This window comes from Erpetoichthys calabaricus, chromosome 11 (assembly GCF_900747795.2).
Source record: "Erpetoichthys calabaricus chromosome 11, fErpCal1.3, whole genome shotgun sequence".
Classification (NCBI taxonomy): Eukaryota; Metazoa; Chordata; class Cladistia; order Polypteriformes; family Polypteridae; genus Erpetoichthys; species Erpetoichthys calabaricus.
The window spans coordinates 148,310,365-148,334,616 of NC_041404.2; the positions used below are offsets into that span (position 1 = coordinate 148,310,365).

Genomic DNA, 24,252 nt, shown 5'->3' on the forward strand with positions numbered 1-24,252 from the left:
CGCTCCTGTGTTGCTGACCACAATGTCAGACCTGCAGTTCCTGAGACGCACATACTGAGGTCTGTCTGTAAGATAGTCCACGATCCATGCCACCAAGTATGAATCTACTCCCATCTCTGTCAGCTTGTCCCTAAGGAGCAGAGGTTGGATGGTGTTGAAGGCGCTAAAGAAATCCAGAAACATAATTCTTACTGCACCACTGCCTCTGTCCAAGTGGGAGAGGGATTGGTGTAGCATATAGATAATGGCATCATCCACTCCCACCTTCGTCTGGTATGCGAACTGCAGAGGGTTCAGGGCGTGGTGGATATGTGGCCTCAGGTTGTAGATAGATAGAGATAGATAGATAGCTGACTAGATAGATAGATAGATAGATAGATAGAGGCACTACATAACAGATAAATAGACAGATAGAACTTTATTCATCTCCAGGGGAAAACAAATGAATAATAAATGTAAACACAAACACACACACACACAAAACAATCTGAACACGCACCAAAATGGTTAAAAAGAAGAAAACTTCTGACTTGCCAACCAGAGCTACAAGTATAGGAGCTTGCTATCACATCCTGGATTTAGCGTCTGATTCTATTAAATCTTAAGTTTTCCATGAAAAATAAACACATCATCTTTATCATTTTATCATCAAATGACTGTAATGATGAATCATTTTCACAAAAAACAAAAACAAAAGTTTCTTTAGTGCCCTAATGCAAAGGTAATATACAAAATATGCAATCTTTATGCACAAGAACAAGCCTTAAAGCCCAGCATACCTTTTGTCATCTCTTGTGAGGATCTTGAGGGTACGAACAGTTTGTAAAAATTAATAGCAAAGTAAAGACTTTTTTTTAATATTAATTTAAGCACCCTTGTCTTACTCTTGATTTTTATTAGGGTGACACTTACATTGTCATAATGCTTTTTCACGATGGGTTCATAAAACCCAATGGCCTCTTTGTATTTGTTCTCCTGCATGAAGAGGACATGTGCCACGTTGAGCTTCCACACATCATGATCGTTGCAGAATTCAACCGACTTACGGAAGGTCTTTTCAACCATTTGGTAATTCTCAATGTTCCAGTAGATTTTAGCTTGAGCCATCAGCACTGGAATGTACCTGAATTGCAGAAGCAAATACATTTATAAGGTGAAGTTAATTTCAATATTTGAAAAAGTGTCTAATATTACTGGTTATTAGAAAGAAACTGGAACCCCCCTCATCTACCATTTTGCAACAAGCTTTACAAATTCACTTCTTTTCTACCTTTCCCAGTCTTTCTCTTATCTACATGCTCTTTCCATCTTCCTCACATTACTTTATCTTTATCATTACCCTTCTTTTTTATTGTGTCCCCCAAAGAATTTCAGGTGATCCAGATCAATGGCTCTAACAAATATCCCAGTGAGGAGTCCAGTGCTACAGCTGAAAGAGACTGGGACTTAGCCATTCTAGATGGTCTTATTCAGGTGGTTTGGATCCTGGCCTCCCCAGTCACCACAAAAAATTGAGAAATCTGGGCTATAGGTGAGTGAATTAGTCAGGACCTTGCTTGCTGCACCAATGAATCACAGACAAATTCATGGAGCCATTCCCAGGGTGTAGGAGAAGCAGTTTTTTTTTTTGTTTGTTTTCTTTTTTTAAATACACACGTAGAAATATTCCATATTGGGAAGGCAATGACTGACTTATAAGTGCTGATTATACTTCTTAAATACACAGTTCATTTCAGCATTTCAGAAGTATGTGATTAGTTGTCATATCCTTGTAGGTTACTGATAAGTCACTGACAAACAAGAAGTCAGTATGTTTTCTGTTCTCTGCTGATCCCTGTTATTATCTGCTTTATATCACTTTTAGCTTCGTACATACCGGCATAGGTGAGATCTGGGTAAGACTAGGTCACAGATCAAAGCTTGAAAGAAATTCCATGCAAATGGTAAAAATTATAATAGACAATAACCACCCTCAACTGCAGTTTCTGTCTGAAGTGTAAAGTGTGAGGAATTTAACAGTCCATTTCAGTCCCAAGCTCTAAACCCAACCAAAATCTAAAAGTGAAAGGGAAAAGAATAAGATCTTGATGAACACTAGCACTGAAATGCATGATTGTTTATTTCTCCCACAACACTAAAATATCTGATTGATGTTTGTGCCATGCAACCTGCAGCTCATGCCTTGTGTATGGTCAACAAGCTGTGCACAGTGAGCATCTGCATCTTGACACTACTTGAAGCAATTCTAAATTCAAACTATCTTGAACTTCAACTAAAAGATAAAATAATGACTCTATGATGAAATAATTTAAAGTTTTGTTTGGTTATGAACTTTAGATTCTCTATTAAAGCACTCAACTTGACATTTTTTCCTGTTTTGCCCATCACAAAAATGTGCCTACTTCATTGACCAGTGTTAAACTAAAGATTTTGGTTTGTGATTTGCAATCAACTTCTGCTACTTAGAAAAATAAACCAGTGATATTCTATTTACTAAGGTCAATCTCACTGATCACAAGGTTAATGAGAATTTTATCTCGATTACATTGTTATTTAAATAAGTGACATAAAATAACACCACAACATCCTCAAGCCTGCTTGGGCCAGCTTAGGGTGGGGCAAGGCAGCAACAATGAAACAAAATAGGATCGAGTGCTGCATGGGTTACCAGTTTATCACTGGAACCACACCGTTGTACAGACCCACACTAATGTAACGGCAATTCAGAACTGGCACGTCACATGAAACATGCATCTTTGGGATGTGAGAGGAAAAACCAGAGTACCTGGAGAAAAACTCATGCGGACACAAAGAGAACACAGACACATGTGGCAGCAGTGCTATTCACTGAGTAACTTAGTCACCACAAAAAAATGTAAAAAAATTTTAAAATATGTTATATGAGACATTGTGTGAATAAAATTGATACTTCAAGCAAAATGGAATATGAAAATAATAAATTGCAATGCCATACTGTCATTGCACTGCAATTGCATAAACAGCCGGAGGAGATAAATTATGTTTTTGTAATATTTTAGACCAACAAAATTAGCTCTCGCATTCACCTAAGGACCAGCAAGGCTGATGACTAATGATATTCTTTCACAAGGACAAGCTGAAAAAGATGATGAAAAGACTCAAAGTGGAAATGTTTTTATCCCTGCTTAACAGTATCACAAAAGAGAGAACAAGCAAGAGTCACCAGCACTCACTTTTCCAGGACTTCATCGTATTCATTTACAGCCCTTTTTACTGCTTCGTCATCTCTCTTATGTCTTGCTTCTTGTACCTTGAATATATTTAAAAGAAGAAATGATGCACAATGAATTGGCCACAGTTCCTACAACCTGAATGTTCCTGCTGCCATTTCCTATCAACATAAGCTCTCATTCAAGTACACCAGTTACATTAAAATATTTTAAAATGATTGAATGTTGCATTGGTTAATGGAAGAGGATATATTTTTATACTATGTAGACCTGTGAGGTAGTAGTGCCATTCAGTGTTGTCACACAAAAGAAAGTATTTTCCATCCTATTTATTGTTGCCGTTATCATATGCCAACAGTAGTAGTCCATATACTAATTTCGGTGTTCTTGTTAGAGACGACAAATAAAACTTGCTATTTTTTCACAAGCTCAGTTGTGGTATAGCGGGTCCACGGCTTCAAAAATATGGCCAGTTTACAATCCAGACAGCCATGTCAGTCTCTGTGGGTAAGACTGCACAACCGCGGGGAGTTAATGAGGTAGTTGGGGCGAGTCGCACCATCTCAATTGCTTCATCGGCTTCCTGCAGCATGTGATTAAGGTGCTGTGCCCATGGAGCTGTATAAGGATGGGCTGGCACAGGGAGATCAGGTGGAAAAAAAGATTGAAAGAAAGAGGAGGTGAAAGGCAGTCTTGGGAGGACAATCTGGCCACCTGGAAGGAGAATGCAGTATGAGCTGGGGTCCCGTGGAGGAGTGTAGGCTGTTGCGTTCTAGGGGCTAGTTCGCCCCATTGAATATTTGGGTGGAGTGGGGCGAGCAAGGCAGATGACCTCCCTAGGCATCTAAGGTGTGACTGAGTGAGTGTGAAGGAAGACGGGAAGAAAGCAGACCTCGGACAGTCTGGCTGCACAGTTTGGACGCAGCCAAGACAGTGGTCGACAGAAAGAAGCTTATGGCTGCTGAGTCACCACCAGCTACGCGAGTAATGGGTGAGCCGGGGAGACAAAGAAGGAGGTGTGCTGAGAACGGCCGAGTTAGAGACCGCGTTTTAACCTCTGATTTTAATGGATTTATTTTGGATTTTATTCCCCCATTTTTCACCTGGTTTTATGGATTTATTTATGTACTGTTTTTTTAGAACACTGCACTGTGGACACTTTTTGGTTTTGTTTTTGACTGTTTTTATAATAAAAGCACCAGAGCACTTTTTCCACCATCCCCATGCTTCATCTGAGATTTGTCCCCATTTGTTAGCTCAGCTTAGGCATAACTATCGACGGTGTTGTGTTCTACAGACTCCCATATGTGAAAAGGGAGTCTGGAGGAGACCGGCAACGTCACAACATTACAATTTTTTTTTCTTTTTTAACATTTTATTGATTTTATTTAAATCAGTCATCTCTCAATTACACGTGACTTTCTCAGAGAGACACTTTCACATTCCGCGAAATGAGACTTTGCGCCAAGAGATTTAACCATGCCCGGGGCTGGAAATAAAAAACAAAGAGTAGATGGCAAAGTAGAACGTCATAAAGAAGTCAAAAACGTTGGTGCGATATACATGCAGAGCAGGTTAAAGATAATAGATGTACGAAAATTCTAAAGTCTCAAAAAATTATAATAAAGATCGCATTAGCGCAAACAAACTGAAATTATTACTCGGTGAAATAACGGAACAGCGAAAAGAGATTGAATATATTGTTCGGATTTAAACCTTTAAGTCGGAGACTTGTAGATCGTCTAATTTGTGTTGCCATCAGGGAAAAGTGGTGTTTCTTCCCAATGAAGAGGGCTCATCTGTGAGAATTAAAAGTTTTGTTGTTTGGTGAAAGTGAAATCCACATATGCAAGCAGCAGAGATGAGAAGTTGCTGCCATGTAGTGCAGTCAGGGGAGTTAGCGAGCGAAGCGAGCAGAGGGCGAAGCTCCATAGTTTTATTAAAAACAGTCAAGTTTAACAAAAATCAATCCCCACCCATGAGAAAGAGAGCTAGGCCAACAGAGTAAAACTTTAATTATAGTAAAAAAAATAAGTAAGTCAATAAATAAATAAATGAATAAAAATAAATAGAATAAAAAAAGAGCAGAGAGAATCCGCTTCCTCCATTGAAATGTTTATTCTAAAATGTTATTGATTAGATCCTGCCAGGTTTTGAAAAGTGTACAGATCCTGTGGGTGAGAATTTGATTTTTTCCAATTTCAGATAATATATAACATCAGTTACCCACTGACTTAAAAGAGGTGAGTTACGATTCTTCCAGTTATGAATAAACTACGCGCCAATAGTGAAGTAAAGGCAATTACAGTTTCTTTGTTCTTCTCCACTTTAAGCCCATCTGGGGGTCCACCAAACACAGCTGTTAGTGGATTAGGAGGGATTGTGACACCAAGGCTGTCTGAAAGGCATTTAAAGATTTTGGCCCAAAATGATGTTAATTTGCTGCACATGGCCCAGTGTGGCTGGAACTTGATTGCAACATTCACAGGTAGGATCTTGCCCTGGAAACATTTTGGACAATTTTAAACAAGACAGATGTGCTCGATATATAAATTTTAAGTGAAATAATTGTATGCTTTGCTCATATGGAGCTCCAGTGAATTCCGTGCATGGCTACCTTCCCCTCCTTTCTGAGATGTTGAGTGAGAGATCCTTTTCCCACTGTACTCTGGGAACTTTGAAAGGGAGGGACTTTAAAATGTTTTTATATATTGCAGAAATGTCCTCAAGACTGATCAATATTTTTTCTGGAATAGAAATAGGTGAGAGGTGTGGAAAATTGGGCAGGTTTTGTTTAACAAAGTTTCAAATTTGAAGGTAGTGAAAGAAATGCGTTGCTGGAAAGTTAAATTTGGAGTGTAATTGTTCGTAGGATGCAAAGACATTGTCTATGTACAGATCTCTAAGTGATTTAATCCCAAATGTTTTCCAGACATTAAAAACTGCATATGTTTGAGAGGCTGGAAAAAGTGGTTCTTGTGCAGAGGTGCCACAGATGAAAGCTTCTCCATCTTAAAAAACTTCCTACATTGGTTCCATATTCTGAGTGAGTGAAGTACAATAGGGTTATTAGTATATTGGCGATGAATTGTACTTATTGGGGTGCAAAGCAAGGAATATAAAGAAGTACGGCAGGATTTTATTTCTATTGCAGACAGGCCTGTGTGTATTCATCTATTTGTGTCAATATCCAGGTTTTTATAGCTTGTGTATTTGCCGCCCAGTAATAAAATTGAAAGTTGGGTACAGCCATGCCACCTTCTGCCTTAGGTCATTGTAGGCACAGTAGGATCTTGTCTTGAGAAATTTGTAATAATATCATGATAAAAATATGTACTTAGAACAAAAAAAAAAACACTTACTAATGCTTAAAACTAGTAATGATAAAATCTCATAAAATGACTGGTCAGCTAGCCTGGGGGAATACAGATGGGCTGAAATGAAACCATATTAACAGGCTGGTAAAGCTTGTAATGGAACGGACAGGTAAAATTTATGACATATCTCCTCCCTCTAGGAAAAAAGCCCAAAAATGGCGGCTGTGATTGGAGGACTGAGTTGTGGTTGAAAAGGACTGGTATGAAGTAGGGAATTGGCTTATCCTGTTGGTGCAGGAGGTGCATCGAGGAAGTTGGACTAAGATGAAGAAAAATATAAAGTTCAGCCTGTCTCTGCCATTTTTCCATCTATTGAGGTGAAGACCACCTCAGAGGCCACATTGAAAGGAGGGCCATGCTGGAGCAAAGACCAAGACAGAGCCACCTGGAAGTCTAAGCAAGATGAAAAGATTACTACTTAAGATTTATTAATACTACTTTGCTAACACTTGCATTTGACTCTGCTTGCTTATACATTGGACATATTATCTACAATACATGATAACTTTCTTTTCTGTCCGTTCTGGTACTCTGCCTAATTGCCCGGGGTTACAGATGTAAAATGAAGAGGGAAATACTGAACTACAGCAGCAGCCAGCCCTCAGAGTGTGGTAAGAGTCTGGTATTTGGGAGCATTCGTTTAAGCTCTACATAATAAAGACTACAAACGGGGAATAGGACCCTAGGACTCTACCATGACAAAATAGACCTAAGTTTGAACATGGGGGGGTTTAACTTTGCGGACTGGCTACTTTCAGACTTACTGCTACATAATGTCAAGAAGATGCACAGAATGACTGAACCCAAACACCTTGTGCTTAGAGCTGCAATCATTAGCAAGCAAAAGGGATTTTCTATTGTGCGGAATAAACTTTTTACAGTAAAAAACCTACTTCAGATGTCAGAAAGGTCCAGAGCAGCTTTCACAATGGAATAAATGCTTTTCATTATCACTCCTGCACACCAAACTCTGGTTGCCAAGGTATTTATTGACTCATTCATGTATTACATTTATTTATTTATACACATATTATTAGGTCAACTGGACTAGTCAAGGAAAGCATTAAAATGTAATCCAAGCAAGTGCATTAGGTTAATAAGAAATTGTTATAATGAAGCTAAAAGGAAATGATGTGTAACTCACCATGTTCAGTTATTAATTTAATCAATATATGGATCATTCAGGAAATTCCGACAGCATAAGCACATTTAAATGAAAACTTCAGCAAAAAATATTTTTTCTAGAACTAAAACTAACAAATTAATTGCATAACAGTATGGAAGTAATTGAGATTAATCGCGTCTAAAATTAAAACATGCAATCATAAACTAAATACATAAATCATGAAGTAAATATACACTGAATCACAAAAATCAATCAACATAAAGGTATTTTTAAAAATTTAATGGCATAGTTTAAACTTCAACAATGACCTGAAACCTGACCTTTTAATAAAATACTAAAGAAAGTACAACCTGAATTTGAATGACTTCCTAAAAAGCAAGTTGAGAAAAAGGCAATAAGAAAACAAAACCAAAGTATTAACTCTCAGATTGGAGTGGCATAAGAGACACAGACGTGTCAAAGTACAATTAAACAATCAAAACAACTGTCGACTTTGAATGTACTGTGTGATGGATGGATGGGGATCGTGCCCTGCCGGGAAACCTGGAGAACCACAGGACTGAGAGAAGGGCAATTCATTCCCTGGGACATGACAGGGCAGCACCCGTGGGCTGCATCGGGCTTGGAGTTTTGAAGCTCAAACTTGTTGGGGTCCATGGCCACTGCCAGGGGGCACCTGGACAGCTCCGGAAGTAAGATCTGCAGCGATTCCGCCACACCCGGAAGTGCTGTCAGAAGAGGAGCTGGATTCACAGGCAGCACTTCGGCCACACCTGGAAGTGCTGGTGGGAGCTAATCGGGAAGCACCTGGAGCACTTCTGGGTGCAGTATAAAGGAGGCCGCCTCACTCCAGTAGGGGAGCCGGAGTCGGGAGGCAGGGGATGGAGCTTGAGACTGGAGTAGTGGAGGTGGCAGAAGGAAAAGAAGTAAAAATGACTGAGTTTTACGTGCTGGTTTATAATTGGTAGTGTAAAATAGGAAGACGAGAATAAACGTGTGTGGTTTGGACATTGTGTGTCCTTGGTGTCTGTCTGTAGCCGGGCTGGTCTTCTACAACTGCTAAAGACTGACTTAATTGAAATAAGCATCTCTTAAATGGGCATACATTTAAATTTGTGTTAAAACTCTGCAAATGCAATCTTCAATTGTTCATCGCCATCAATGACTTTATAATTATACTCTGAACAAGTGTTTTTCAACTGGTGTACAATGACAGCTACCCAGGTGTGTCGTTTAGGACTACCTTATGAGTGGGCAAAGGGATGAAGCAGCTAGGAAAATCCCATCCATCCATCCATTTTCCAACCCGCAGAATCTGAACACAGGGTCACGGGGGTCTGCTGGAGCCAATCCCAGCCAACACAGGGCACAAGGCAGGAACCAATCCTGGGCAGGGTGCCAACCCACCACAGAGCTAGGAAAATGTGCTCATTAAATGCTGTGTCTGTGAATGCTAATCTTCAGGCTCCTTTTTTTGCCAGCGTCTCTGAAAGTCCCGCCCCTTTGGACAGTTCAGCAAGTGTTTAGATGTAATGCTTTTGTGGTTGGTAGAATCATGGTGTGCCTTGGGATTTTTTGGGTTACAAAAACTGTGCCACCACAGAAAAACGGTTGGAAAACACTGTTCTACATACACCTTTGCTCCTGGCATGCTAAAAAAGTTCTCCGCAGCAGCTATCTTGCTTAAAAACTGGCACTGTGCATTACTTGGGTGGTTATGTTACATGTTTTGCATAAATTAGCAAACATACTGCAAACTGGAATAATGGGTAGGGATAATCATTACACTTCTGTTTTGTAGAATGTGATCATTATATTAGTGCAATAAGCACTATAAGTTAGCTGGCAGATACAGAGGAACTAGAGACTTATTTTGATTTTAGTGCCTCTCAAAGAAAACATATTTTGCATGTATGTGATATGACATTGATTTGATCATCTTATAGAAACATGACATGAGAAAAAAAAAAAGACAGAGAGCGTAAGTTTTATCTTCGCTAATTTTCTTTAGTATTACTCCAGGACTACCATCAACCCCACTTCCTTCCACTTCCCTGCACCTATAGTATGTCGGTATATATAAATCAAGGAAATGAATACCAGTACCACGTACCGACATGTGGCAAGGTGTTATGAAAGGTGTAATTTGAAACATTTAAAGAAAATTTTATTTCTCAAAATTTTAAAACGTAGTAATTCTTTAGGTTCACAATAAAAAAAAATACATGAAAATACTTCCCTGACCAAAGCACTGCCTAATGCAATCGCCTGCCTTGTTGCAGGCCTTGGATGCGACAATGTTTTTTAACATGTTAAACAGGCCACATTAACTGCAAAAATTAATGCATTAACTTTCCCAGACCTAATTTTTTATATGTCACTTATCCATATACTTTGTAGTAATGACGGAGAAAAATGTATAATCTCATCTTTTCATGAAGAACGGAAATAACAAACTTTCCGATGTTATAATAAACTGACTCTTTCAGAAAAACAAACTACCAAAGGCGTACAGGCGTTTGTATAATACATGGATGTTAAAAATTCACCATGTGTAAATGTGCTAAGTAAAGACCAATGACAATATTTTCCAATGGTTTATCACCAACATCTATGCTCTCCCCACATATCCAGCTATGTGCACCACCAACATCCAGCCCTACAGTATTCTGCAGGCGGGTTTCCTTGATGTCTGCTGTTACTGAGCTGAAACTCCCCAGAAATTTTAATGGAAGTAGCTTAAGTGGATTGCCTGTCCTGGAATTATTTAATGAACCAACAATTTATCAATGAATGATGACCTCCAGCAATTAATACAAGTAATGAAGCAAACTCTCACTATACACTGCTAGTAGAGTATTTGGTCTTAATAAATCATTTATGTTTCTCATATAGCATCATACCATTTAACAAATTTATAAAGCACAGACTAATCACACTTAAGGAAATGATGGAGGTTGTGTTGATGATTTTAAAGTCAGGTGCATTGACAAGTACCTGTTTTGTCAGCATACGGAGCTGCTCTGCTAGTTCACCAGACATCTCATCAAATTTCCGGAAAGCCTACAGAAAACATGCCACAAAAAAATCTGTTATGCTTTGCAATTTTTCAGTAATAACTCCAACATACAACATGCTGTAGAAACTTACAATAAAGCCAGTAAAACTGTAAGAATTTTAATCATGCCATAAATGTTCAAGTATAATTCCCATTAGAAAATAAAATATGTTTTCAAAGGACACTGTTTGCTGACATTCTCATTTACAATTTGCTGCCTATATAATTAAAATACGTTTACACCAACACTAGTGAACATTTTTACTGGATCTAAAGCGTTTTAATAAATTTAACATTAAAAGGGGTTCTAGAGTGAGTCAGTCAGTCCCAGGTGCACAGCATCTCTCATACTGACTGCTTCTATTTTAAAAGAAAGAAATGGCACAGATATTTAACAGATGTGCAGATTTTAAGAATATTCTCTCATCATTAGGGTTTGATTTCAAATCAAAATATATTTTATATAGCATCCTAGAAATTCTAAAATATCACAGTTTGAGCATGTGTGCGTGTCACTGGATAGTCTGGCTCCCCATCAAAAGCTGGCTTGTTGCCTTGCCTCTGATTCTACTGTGATGGTCTTTGGCCCACTACCAACCTAAAATTGGATCGAGTAGGTTGAGTAAATAGAGATCAATCTTCCACATCACTACAACCCAAACTAGAAAGAGCAGATTAAAGAGCACAATACAGTAGCACAAAGCACTTCAAAGAGCAAATGTTAATATTATGTAAAGTGATGTACAAAAGGAGACTTACCTCTTCTGGGGCTGTCTGGCATGTTATCATTGCATCCAAAAATGCATACAGATACTAATAAAAAAACAAAAAAATGACAACATAAGCATACATTCCAAATCCAATACGCTTATGCTTACATCATCACACAGCATTTTATTTCATGTGTGTGTTCTCTGACGTAGGTGCACCAGCAGGCTCAACCTGTGACTCTATTGGAACTTGTCAACAGTTTTGATCTGCTTTTCATAAAGTTAAAGCCATAAGGGGTGCTGCCATATTCAGTATAAAACTCCAACTTCATATCATGAATAGATGCTACTTTGCAAACCAGAAATCAAATGTGCTGATTACCAAACAGTGATCAGGGACGTACACAAAAATATAAGACTATTATCAGACTTAGAAACATTAAGATGCTTTTCTTACAGACTCTGAATTCTCATCAGCCCTGCTTGAAAATGTAGAAAGTATGTTGGAGTTCTACATCAAGGACCCATTAAGGACTCTAAATAGAGTGTCAACAACTCCCCCCTATCCCCCCTGACTCTCCTTTACGCAGTTGCTTTTCTAAAAATGACATTCACTGGGCTTAAAAGGCTGCAGTTCTAGGAATGGATTAAAGATACAGACTCTTACTCTCAAACTCCAAACTGCTGTGCCCTGCTGTCGGCTTCTGCTTTTAACTCAAGCTCTTTGTTCTTTTAAGGCCACTTTGATAAGTGGATAAATACAATGCCTATAAAGAGCATTCCCAACCTGCTTACCTTTTTATTTCCTTTTAGCATTTTATTTTATTACAATTTGGAACATTAATCAATTCCATTAGGATTTTTTTTGGTACAATGTCAAAATAAAAGCACAATTATAAAAATTCTAATTGTAAATCAGGAATTTTCTTTTCTTTGTTTATAAGTATCACCCTAAATTTGACGAAGACATCTTTGATTTCCATAAGCCTCGTAAAATGCATTTCTCATAGGCTATGTTCACACTACTATGTAAACTAAAACGATCTCTATCCACACTAGTGTTGTCATGTTGTTCACAAAAGTATCTCTGTCCACACTAAAACGACCAAAATTGCATATGATGCAGATGTTCGCCTTCACTGGGCAGGTGCGCTTTTGCACAAAAAAGTAGCGACCAGTAAATTAGTTGTTTTTTGCAGGGATATGTAGCATTCAAACTGAAAACACAATTCAGACGCATACAGGTAAGCAACACAACAAGTGGCCATGGAAACAAACTTCTCTGTGTCAGCCATTTTGGAATATGGTTTTCTTCATTGAAGGGTGACCGATCAGGGAATGTGACTTGTTATAAGCAGGATCCAATCAGGGAAGAGGTTAGGAGCACATGCTGATATAGCACATCAAGGCACCCACATTACTAATCAACTCAGGATCCCAGATTAGGACTTGAGTGCAACCATGTAATTGGTGACACCTCAGCACCACACTAGTTCAGATGGAGTGGAACAGTGTGAGGGTTTTTATGGTGGCTGGAGTGCCAATTCTTCCACCAACCTAGAGGTTGGAGGGCCTACATGCAGGGCTGGGGTGCAGATTAACGTCATACTCAGGATGGAGCAATTACAGGTTAAGGGCCTTGCTCAAGAGTCACTTTTGGCATTTATGGGATTTGAACCGGCAACCTTCAGATTACCAGTGAAGATCCCTACCTCAGAGCCACCACTCCGTCCAATCAGGGAAGGGCTACATAATAAGCACAAACAAATCAGAGTGCAATTAGCATCTGCACTTTCAAAAGTCTATGTTTTCACCCGTCGACAATGCAAAGATGACCCAGCGATTTAAGAGGTTTACAACTCTGGGGAGCATTTTTAAAAGTCGCCATTTTCCGGTGTTACGCTGTCCTAATCACACCAGACATTCACCTGTTACCTCAAGCAGTTCTATACACTGCGGTTTTTAGGTGCATTTTATTACTGTGCTCACTCATACCAATTTCCATTAATTAAAATCTGTGTACAACATGGATTGTAATTTCCATGCTAGTAATAAGACGCTTAAACAGTCAGTCAAGTAAAGAAACTAAACATGTGCATTTTACTACCGCTTGCATTATGATCTCATTTCTCACGAGCTTCCAATATTTAAATCCTAAAGACACACAGTCTTCCTGGATCTGTTAATCAAATGGTCAAAGCATCAGTCAGTTATTTAAATTTCTATTATTTGTAATTCGTTTTAGTGAGCAATGGAGGAGAATACAACATTACAGACTATTTCCAACCCTCACAGTAGAAATAAAACAGTGGAGATCAAGACCTTAGGAACAGGAAGGACAGATCCCCTTTGAATTATTTATTGAAAAGAGACCGTTAGGTGCTTATTTGTGTTGGCAGAATTCATGCTTGCTGAGCTACAAGTTCTTTGCTTAGTTATACGCATTTTCTTTTCTCATAACGATCTCTCTGGTTTGTATTATCGTGGCACCCTGCTGCAATGAATATTACATTGTGAGGCCTGCAAACAAAATAAGGCCCATTGGACCGTGAGAGCCTCTGTATATCTGGTACACCATGCAGCTATATTCCAGTGACAGACACAGGATTGATGGAGCCAAGGGCGGAAAACAGTAAGAGACAAAGTGCTGCTAGTTTTATTGCACTAGTCACTGTGAATCAGCTTGTCAGCTGCCATGGACAATAAATAAAAGAAGCAATCTTATTGGTACGGCATAATCTTGACTTTCTCAAGCCAATTTCCTTACTGATGCAGAGAGAAGAGAGGTGAAATATCTCCTGCAGTTACTTTCCTTCAATTTTTGATGCAGAAATTATTACAGAGACAACTTCTCAGAGGAAAGGAAGTGTGTCAGAGCTTGTGCAGGTACAAGAAGAAGGCATGTGTTTAATCATGGGGACAAGAAGACCTGCAGAATACAGCTCATCCAAACTTACTACAATCCCACAATCTAAACTTTCCAATTAAAATGGTTAGGTTCTACAATAACTTGCAGCATCTATGTTCTTATTGTGTTCCACCGTGACATTTGTTTTGCTTTAGTTTTCAATGTAAGCGGAATACAAAAGGGCAGCAGGACTGCCATTAAACGTTTAATTTATAATTTCATTCAACCACGTGTCCTTTAATAGTTCAATTTCCAGTTGCTGTACTTATTATTCTGTAGACATCAGACTTACTATTATCCCAGCTATGTTGATCATCTTTATAATACTTAGTGTTTTTTTTTGTTCTGCTGGTTATCACAGGCCCTCGTCACTAACTAAATAACATCATGCTGTTAAACTTACACAACATCATCTATCTAACTTCTCATAGATGTAAAAATCTACTCTCTATATAAATAAAATCCTAAGCCTAAAAGTGCGACGATTTTATGTGACGTTTTTATGTCAAGTTTTTTGTCACGCTTTAAATCAGGCTTATTTTAAAACCTTCGTATATATGTTTGGTGTCATTCTTTTCAGAGTTTATTGAACTTTAATGTGATGTTGTTAGATTTTCAGATTCTTATTCTGTTTTGAAATTATAAACTAAAAAATATCAAGAACTCACGTCCTGCGAGATGAGACTTTATGCCAAGAGATTTAACCACGCCTGGGGCCAGAAATAAAAGACAAAGAGTAAATGACAAAGACAGCTGCTGTACAGGCCTTTAAATGTTCGAAATGCTGCGCAAGATGCAGATTACGCGGCACGGCAGGAGCAGCAAGCCATCAGCTGATCGAACAAAGAGGAGGTAAAAAAAAAAAAAACTGCATTCGTTTCCCATTGTATTACCATTTAAGAGGGGGTTTTGGAGAAGCGATCGTGTCTCCTTGGGGTGCGTTCAGCCCCCCTCTTCACAACACGAGTGGCAGAGACGCAAAATGACTGGCACATAGCGCAAGCCACGGGGGTTAGCGATTTAAATTTCTGTTAACTTTTACTGTTAAACTTTTCCATGCTTTTTTATGATAGCCCCTTCTTAAGAAAAGCAAGTTTTCATATGTCTTTGGTTCCAATGTATTGCCCAATACAGCCACCTTATAGAAATTGTTTATGGGGATTTTTGACCACATACGTACATTTACATTTATTTGCTTAGCAGACGCTTTTATCTAACGTGACTTACAAAAGAGGTAAAACATAATCAAGTAAACATCAGTATGGAGGACTATTTGGGAGTAATTGATCCTCACAATTAAAGAGCTCAGAACAAAATACAAGAAAGTTAAAATTCCTGGGTTTCAAACAATTAACAACTAAAGTTAGACAAAAATTCACCACACAAGAAAGTCTTCAAACACTTCTTAAACAAGTTGAGAAAGTCAGAGGTTTGAATGGATATGGGCAGCTCGTTCCACCAGCTAGGAGCTACACATGAAGAGTCAGGATTGAAACTGGCTACCACACAGAGGTGGCATCACCAGGTGCTGCCCATCAGCAGACCTGAGTGGAGGAGAAGGATCATGGGACCTCACATATGTCTCCATATACAGAGGAGCTGACCCATTTACTACCCTGTAGGCAAGTATACAAATTTGAACTTAATATGTGCTGCTACAAGGAGACAATCTAGTGCTCTTAAAAGATGAGTGACATGTGCCCACTTTGTCTAGATAAACACCAGATGTGTTGCTGCATTTTGAATAATCCGCAGCAGCTTGGTGACACATGCTGGTACTTCTTCTAGAGCGCTGTAGAACCCCAGAAGCACCAAGACCAAAGCTTGAACCGGGAGCTGTATTGCATACTATGTCAGATATAATCTGATCTTATGGATGTTGTAGAAGGTGAATCAGCAAGTCTGACAGACCATAGCAATACGGTCCTTGAAAGGCACCTGGTCATCAGTCACCACTCAAAGTTGCATACAGACTTGGCAGGTGTGAGGGATAACGGGCCAAGCTGAACAGAGATGGGGTACTGAACAGATGGATGAGCTGCAATAACAAGAAGGTCTGTCTTTGCCAGCTTGAGTTGGAGATGGAGTTCTTCATCCTAACTTCATTCTAGGTTATACTGTGTTGCGCTCTGGAGGGAAAGACAGGCACAGCTGTGTATCATCGATATAGTACTGTGTACCATGGAAGAGGAGGACAGGGCCTAGTGAGAAGGTGTAATGAGAAAAGAGGAGGTGGCTCAGTACCAACCCCTGGGGCACCCCTGTTCTTGCCTAGTGTGTATATCTCTCCTCTTCAGGACAAAAGGTAGGATCTGCTGTGACGGTTATGGGTTAGCTTCATGCTACTGGTTCCTTCCGGAAGCCTCTTGAACCCGCTACCATCGATAATGTACCTGTGGGATAAGCCAGCAGATGAGGACACAACACACATATAGCAAGGGGTAGATGTATTAGTGGTCCAGTGGTTTTTATTAAAATCCAACAAAACAGAACAGCATTTAAAAGTGCAGTGCACCAAAAGATCCATAAAGAAATAATCCAATGAAAAGAAGTGATAGTGGAGGTTAAAATTAATCAAACAAATTACTCCATTAAAACTGAGGTTAAAATCTCATGGCAGGCACCTGTTCTTTACACGCTAGTCCCTTGAGCCTGGCGACTCCTCCCCTTAACCTAACCAGACCTTGCAGTAGGAGATGATGTCTAACCGGCAGTCACCACAATCCTTCCATGGGCTCGAGTCCCTGCAGCCCTATGGCTACCAGCAGGACTTCTCAGTCCGAACCTTGTCAACTGTTGTCGCCTTCCCGGACTTACGCAGCTCCCTGAATCCCTCAGCCAGAGTGATCCACTTCACAGACCTGAGCGTTGGCTGCATGCTCCCTTCAAAGGGGTCTCTCCCCGAATGTCTGCCGTTTCTTTTTCTCTCACTTGCTTACTCAAGCACCGGCTCTCTCTCTCTTGTTTGCCTGCCTGCTTTTCTACGTCCCGTCTTTTAACCTCTGGCTTCTCCTCTCTCCTTCTGCCGATCCGTTTCATTTGATCTCACTTTTTCTTGTGCCGACTCACCTTTACATACGTCTGTGGGCGCAGCGTCTCCCTTGCACACCACAGGAAGCCGATGAAGCAATTGAGACAGACCACGCTATCAAGTGCAGGTGTGTCTTGTCCCGATTACTCCACCGACACCCTGCAGCTGCGTGAACATGCACAACCACGGAGATCAAGCCGACCAATTAATTATTTATTTATGAAAATCAGCCACCTTTTTTCTAAGCCGCAGACTCGCTATACCACACTGCCCAAGCAGCACGACTCAAACCAGCTAATGGCAGTCTCAGTGATGCTATGGTCAAAGGGGGCGGCAGGGAGGATCTGGTTGTTCACCATGTCAAAGACATAAAACCATTCCTTTAGGTAAGCTATCAGTGACGATACTCAAGACTTTCTTTGCTCCTATTACATAGTGTTGTAACTGGCTCTCGGCCCTGACTCTCATCTCTCCGTTCACATATCGCATTCTGCATTTGGCTGTCAGACAGCTGGATGACAGTGCATAATTAAAGAAGGGCAAGACCCTTTGCCTGAGTTGAATGACTATGTTTGCATTATGCCTCATAAAAGATGCCTTTTTAATGCCTTATGCTTGTGAATTGACTACATTTCTGGCTTCTGCAAATAACTCCCTTTAGTCATTGTTTAATTGTGGTTTTTGTTCATGCTTTCATCTGTACTGCCAATTCACATTCTTCAGACATTTTAAGAAACTATCATGGTCTCAAAAAGCTCCACAATCAAGCAGTATTGTGTTTTTTGGCATGGTCACATGTCTTAAAGATGACAATATGGGATGCTTTTTGAATGGGCAAAGACAGCCAGATGATTACTTGAAGAGCATGCTTGCTTTTCGTGTGATAAACCACATCACCAATGCAGATGTAGCTGGATTAGAACTTCAATTACTAATCGTATCCTCATCCACTGACATCTCCCAGAATACATTTTAATTTGAATCACAAGTATTTACACTTATGTGCAAAACGCCCAGGTATCAAAAGTCAACAATCGGGTGTTATTTTTCACACTGTTCTGATTCTCAGCTAAGACAGAAGATTAAGGTTACACTGAATTGCATTTTCAACTATGTTTTTAAAACTGAAAAAAAGAAAACTTATTGCATTTAAAAGTCTCTTACCGGTGAAAGAAGCTTGTATGTGAGATGGGCATTTTCAGCTAAGACATCGGCAGCCAAATCAAAATACTGGGGAAGAGGAGAAAAACAAGTTGGAATAAGGCAACAAAAATGGACACCTCATTTATTAATTCTCCAAACCTTGTTAGACCTATAAAGTGTTGTGAGATGCTGAACACCACAACAATGAACACAAGGAGGGAACCACTCCTGGGCGGGTTGCTACTCTTTGCACTGTCGTTTCATTGATTTAAAATGGCAAAAACAGCTTCAAGCGGCTGTTTTTATAGACTCACCTCATACTTGCAGTAAAGCAGAAGTAGGTTTCCAAAGGTCTCGGGTGGAAAAGGGTTCTGCTGTAGTAAAAACTGTAGTTTTCCAAAACCTTCAGTTGGCTTGGAATCCATGTTCATTAGAGCTTGGTTGTGCAAGGTTACGGGGTCCAGTTCCTGTTGTTATAAAAAGACAGTTATTTGTAAGTGTGGGTGCACTATCCAGAAAGAGCAAGATAAGTATGATTTGTTAAAAGGTTTGTTGTGGAAAGTAAATTAATGCTAAAAATCTGAATGGAATGGTCCATATGGTACTTTCATGTAATTTCCACTTTGGTATCACTTCACCTAGGATTTTACAATGCAGTGCAGCTGACTGTACTGAGAAATAACATAAATCAAGTACATTCACTTATATGTATTATATACACAACTGCATATAGAACAAAAGGAACAGGAAATTGAATCAGGTGAACAGCTTAAATAATATTTGATTTGAAACTAAACATATTGGGTTAAATGAAGTAAACAAGATGCACAGACAGATTTGCATTGGGTGACTTCTATCCATGAAGTATCCTTTACAGATGCATTGTGATATGTGTGCCGAGTGTTCATTTTTTTTCTCTTCATCATCCAGTACGCGCTCTTATAGGGCAAAGAAGCTGTCAGTTATCTTCATTAATACGTTTTTTGAGTTTGTGTGTATATGTATATTAAAATAAATAGTGCATCTCAAAAACCCATGACTAAATGGGGCAAACTGCAAAAATCTCTGTTAAAGTAAACACTTTCTACAGCAGTTATCGTTGAACATAGGTCAAATAGTTTTTGAAGGATACAGTTAAGTACTGGACCAGACTATACCAAAAACAAATGGCTTGCAGCCTGGATCAAGACAAACATGACACATCTTGTTTGAAGAAGATAATTGAATTATTTCTGAAGTTATCGATGTACACAGATCATCTCATTTAGGGTAGATATCTTGGAAGCAGTTTGTTCTAAAATGTTCAGTCTGGCATACACTCATCCAGGATCTCTACACAATACAAATCATCCCACACATTTTCTAACAAAAAAAATTATAAGAAATTTATTCTGAAGTTATCGATGTACACAGATCATCTCATTTAGGGTAGATATCCTGGAAGCAGTTTGTTCTAAAATGTTCAGTCTGGCATACACTCATCCAGGATCTCTACACAATACAAATCATCCCACACATTTTCTAACAAAAAAAATTATAAGAAATTTATTCTGAAGTTATCGATGTACACAGATCATCTCATTTAGGGTAGATATCCTGGAAGCAGTTTGTTCTAAAATGTTCAGTCTGGCATACACTCATCCAGGATCTCTACACAATGCAAATCACCCCACACATTTTCTAACAAAAAAAATTATAAGAAATTTAATTTACTTTTGATTTTCCTCCAACACACACACACTCATAGAGACACCATGCTAAAATCAATCTTTCTCAAGGTTATGAACATCGTAGAATCAGAATCTGAATTTAACTTAATGGTAAATCTTTGACCTCCGTCACAAACCTTTCATTTACATGGAAGTAACATTAAGAGGGGGGCATGCAAATTTTAGGCCAAAGCACAGTACTTGTATTTATATTTATGAGTACAAAGGAAGCAAATCATTGACCTTTCAGGATATGTTTTGATAAACAGAAAAAGTTTTAGTTTTATATTTTAGGTATCATTTCAACATTCTAAAGTAAAAAGATGGCCTGAAATGGCTAGGCTGATTAATAAATGCAAACAAAATATGGACAAAAGCAAATTAAATAAGAGCCAATCACATTTAAGTTTTTTTTTAAATTCTAAATAAACAATTCATATTATTTTAACAAGCAAGTAATTGGTAATTATCTCTGGGATAAGCAATCTTACTTCACGTTTATTTTCATTACTTTCCACAAGGGGGCAGTACATATCTCATCCAGGTTGCTTTTACTAATTCTTCTGTTTCCACATACAGATAACAAATTTAACAGCTAGCAAGATTAAAAAAACATAATCAAGAATTGAAGAATGTAAGTTGTGGTTGGTTTTTATGCACAAAATACTACTGTTGCTTTGCTATTTTCTTGTAGGCTTCTCCTGCTTTGCAAGCATCAATTCCTCTATTTTTCAGAGTGCTAGGCAGCTATTCAGAGAAGTCCATGGCTGCTGATTTTTGGGACAAGGTTTGAGGAGTCTGAGAATTTATACATATTTGCAATTTGCTTCACCTGGGGTTTCCTAACAATGACTGAACAAGTCATAGCCCTAACAAGCTAATTAAGGTCTGGGACCTTGGGAAAAGTTATGTGAGACCTCAAATATCTTGGGGTGTCCAAACGTTTGCATGGTGCTCCTTTCCCTTTTTCACTGTATAATTGTACAAAACAAAAATAATACACTAATTTTGCATAAAATGCTGAAAAAAGTATGTCATCTTTAACTTTGTGCCTTTTGGTGATCAGTTCATTTTCTGCTCACTTAATTATTCACAGTAACAGACATTTTAAACAAGGGTGCCCAAATGTTTGCATGCCACTCTACAATGCCCATCAATGAGGTTCTGGCATCCTTTTTAGAGCTGAAATGCACACCATGATTTACGTAACATATTTTCTTCTCAGAACCATCTTTTACAGCACACAAGATATGCAAAGTCAGCTTTACTCTAGGCAGAGGGACAAGGTGCCAGTTTATCAGAGGGCACAGTCACTCATACAAGGTTAACTGACAACTTTAAACAGACTTGACATGCACGTCTTTGGGTTGAGAATGGAAAGTTAGAATAAAATAACAAAAACTCATGTAGATACATAAAGGATATCTAAAATCTAAAGAGAAAATAACTAAACCAAAATTTTAATCCAGCATCCTGGATATGTAACTCAAAAGCGCTAAACACTGTACCACCATACCACTCTTTGTTCGATAAACAGCTTAGGTTAATTAAGACCACAAAAACCTTGTTTCATTATAGCTTTCATGTATTTTGTACAGTACAGATGCAGTAATGCAACTTCTTCATCTGTGCCGCCACCACCACCTAATCAAAGCACCGTGATGTCCATACATTGATGGATTAAAGTCCAGAAGTCCACATGACCGTCATCATCATCAAGTCCTTCCATGAGAACCCTGAATACAATGAGGACTGATTGAGATCATTTATGTTAGGTAGAATGCCTAGAGGGGGCTGGATGGTCTCGTGGCCTTGCGACCTCTGCAGATTTTGTTTTGTTCTCCAGCCATCTGGGTTTTTTTTTTGTTTTTCTGTCCTCCCTGGCCATCGGACCTTACTTTTATTCTATGTTAATTAGTGTTCTCTTATTTTAATTCTGATTTACTTTGTCTTTTTTCTCTTTCTTCATCATGTAAAGCACTCTGAACTACAATATTTGTATGAAAATGTGCTATATAAATAAATGTTGTTGTTCACTCAGAGAATCTTCCACAGTAATATGATGAAAATATCTAAGTTTTCTTTTACTAAACTGGATGTCTGCTGGCTGTTGGGGAATGATGATAATAAAATGATAATAAAGACAATAGAAATTAACTCCAAATCAAATTCTATGCAACTAGTGAGTAATGGCAAAAAAGTATTTACTATTATTACATTTAACCTGAGTTTGCTAAAAAAAAAACCTTTAAAGTCACTAGTATTAACTGGCAGTGGTTTTTGATTTGCTTCTTCACTACTTCACACTTATGTGAGGAAATGAGAATGTAAGAACAATAGGCCACTTTGCCCAACATGGGTCATCAATCTCAATTCACCTAAAGCTGAGATTTGAAGGTGCCCGACATGCCATCTACAACACTACTTGGTAACATATTCCATTTATATAATGTTCCCTGTGATAAGATTTAAATTAAAGAAAAAAATGTCAGTAACAGCTTTGCACTCATTTCTCAACTTGTCTAATCCACTTCATAGGTGGAGGAGCTGCAGCCGATCCTGAAAGTAACAAGAGCAAGGCAGGAATCCCAGCATGGATTTGGTGCCAATCCATTACATTTAAAAATTTATACAAATATCCAAACTGGACAAATTTAGGACTCCCAATTAATCTGACACCCATACACGTTTGCAAAGTGGGAGGAAGACTGGACACCTGGAGGAAAACCATGCAGACATGAAAGAGGACATGCAAATTCCATTCAGGCAGTAGTGCATGGGCCATGGCTTAAACTCAAGACACCAGAGCTGGGAACACTAACACCACTGAGCCACAATGATGCCCATTTAGATAGCTGCAGAAGGTTAATCTTACTTAACAGGTAGACATTCATTTACAGCAGCTGCATTTTTTAAGGACACACCCCCCCAAAAAAAACACACATGTAAATGACAATACAGTTCCTCATGTCTTGTGTTTGTGTCACACACTTTATCACATATAAATTACCCTGATGGACAGTTAAGAGGCAATAAATAAATACCACACGTCTTTAAAAATAGCTGGTTGACTGTGAAGTTTCAGTAGAAAAATTGCCTTTAGAAAACGTGCATGAGCAGAAAAGTAAACATCAACTTGAAATTCATTTATACATCAACATAAGGCTTCATGAATGAACCATCAGCCTGCTTGAGAAGCCAATCTGTCACAGCTGCAAACTGTCCTTATTAATAAATCTCTGTTTCTTTACTGCTGCCTTGTAGTGCTAATCTGGGCCTCTCTGCAAAATATCATAAAGTAGACATTCACAAGTTCAAGCTTTACAAAGTACAGAATCATAAGAAAAAGAACATTTTGTAAAATAGTGTTAGATGCCTTATTCTTATTTAACTGACTCGAAGAATGTCCTGCTTAAATCATGATATAATCGAAACATCCTTTCTATCTCTATTAAATTAATTGTTTTATCTCTAAACCAATGCTATGTTTTTTTCTTTAAATACTTGTAATATTACCGCACTGTAAATTAGATAAACACAAAATTCACATATGGAGTCTATGCTGTGCTGGGCAGCACTTTTTTTTGCATTAGGTTGATGTATTTTTGCATCTCCACCATCTCAAAGGAAATGACAAGTTCATAAGAATGTATGCTTGGCTCACCTCTTCAGACCTAGGGGGCATGTCTGTCAAAGCTTCTTGTGCCGCATCATCTAGTTAAAGATATAAAAATAAATTATGTTAAAAGGGCTGCATTAGCATTTTCAAACATGGCTTACAAAATGAACAGATAAATGAAAAATGTCACAAGTGTATTAACAGCGCATAATTTCAGTTTATGATGATGATGTTAGAAGCCAGGCAACTTTGCCACCATCTTTCCCGGTTATTTTGCACAATACTGAAGAGAACTGGTGAGATGTGTCTGATTTACAGTGCCACTGGACAGGGCATACTTTTTATATTATCTGTCTCTTATG

At 38.6% G+C, this 24,252-nt stretch overlaps 1 protein-coding gene across 1 annotated transcript in view; it reads right to left on the bottom strand.

Annotated features, from left to right (window-relative positions):
- flr (fleer) overlaps positions 1 to 24,252 on the bottom strand; it is an 84,501-nt gene that overhangs the window by 22,157 nt on the left and 38,092 nt on the right. The window contains exons 8-14 of the mRNA XM_028814307.2: positions 23,936 to 23,985; positions 18,877 to 19,029; positions 18,584 to 18,649; positions 11,530 to 11,583; positions 10,710 to 10,775; positions 3,213 to 3,289; positions 913 to 1,123 (exon numbers count right to left, since the gene is read on the bottom strand). Of these exons, the coding sequence (XP_028670140.1) occupies positions 913 to 1,123; positions 3,213 to 3,289; positions 10,710 to 10,775; positions 11,530 to 11,583; positions 18,584 to 18,649; positions 18,877 to 19,029; positions 23,936 to 23,985 (677 nt within the window). The remainder of the gene's footprint in view (positions 1 to 912; positions 1,124 to 3,212; positions 3,290 to 10,709; positions 10,776 to 11,529; positions 11,584 to 18,583; positions 18,650 to 18,876; positions 19,030 to 23,935; positions 23,986 to 24,252) is intronic.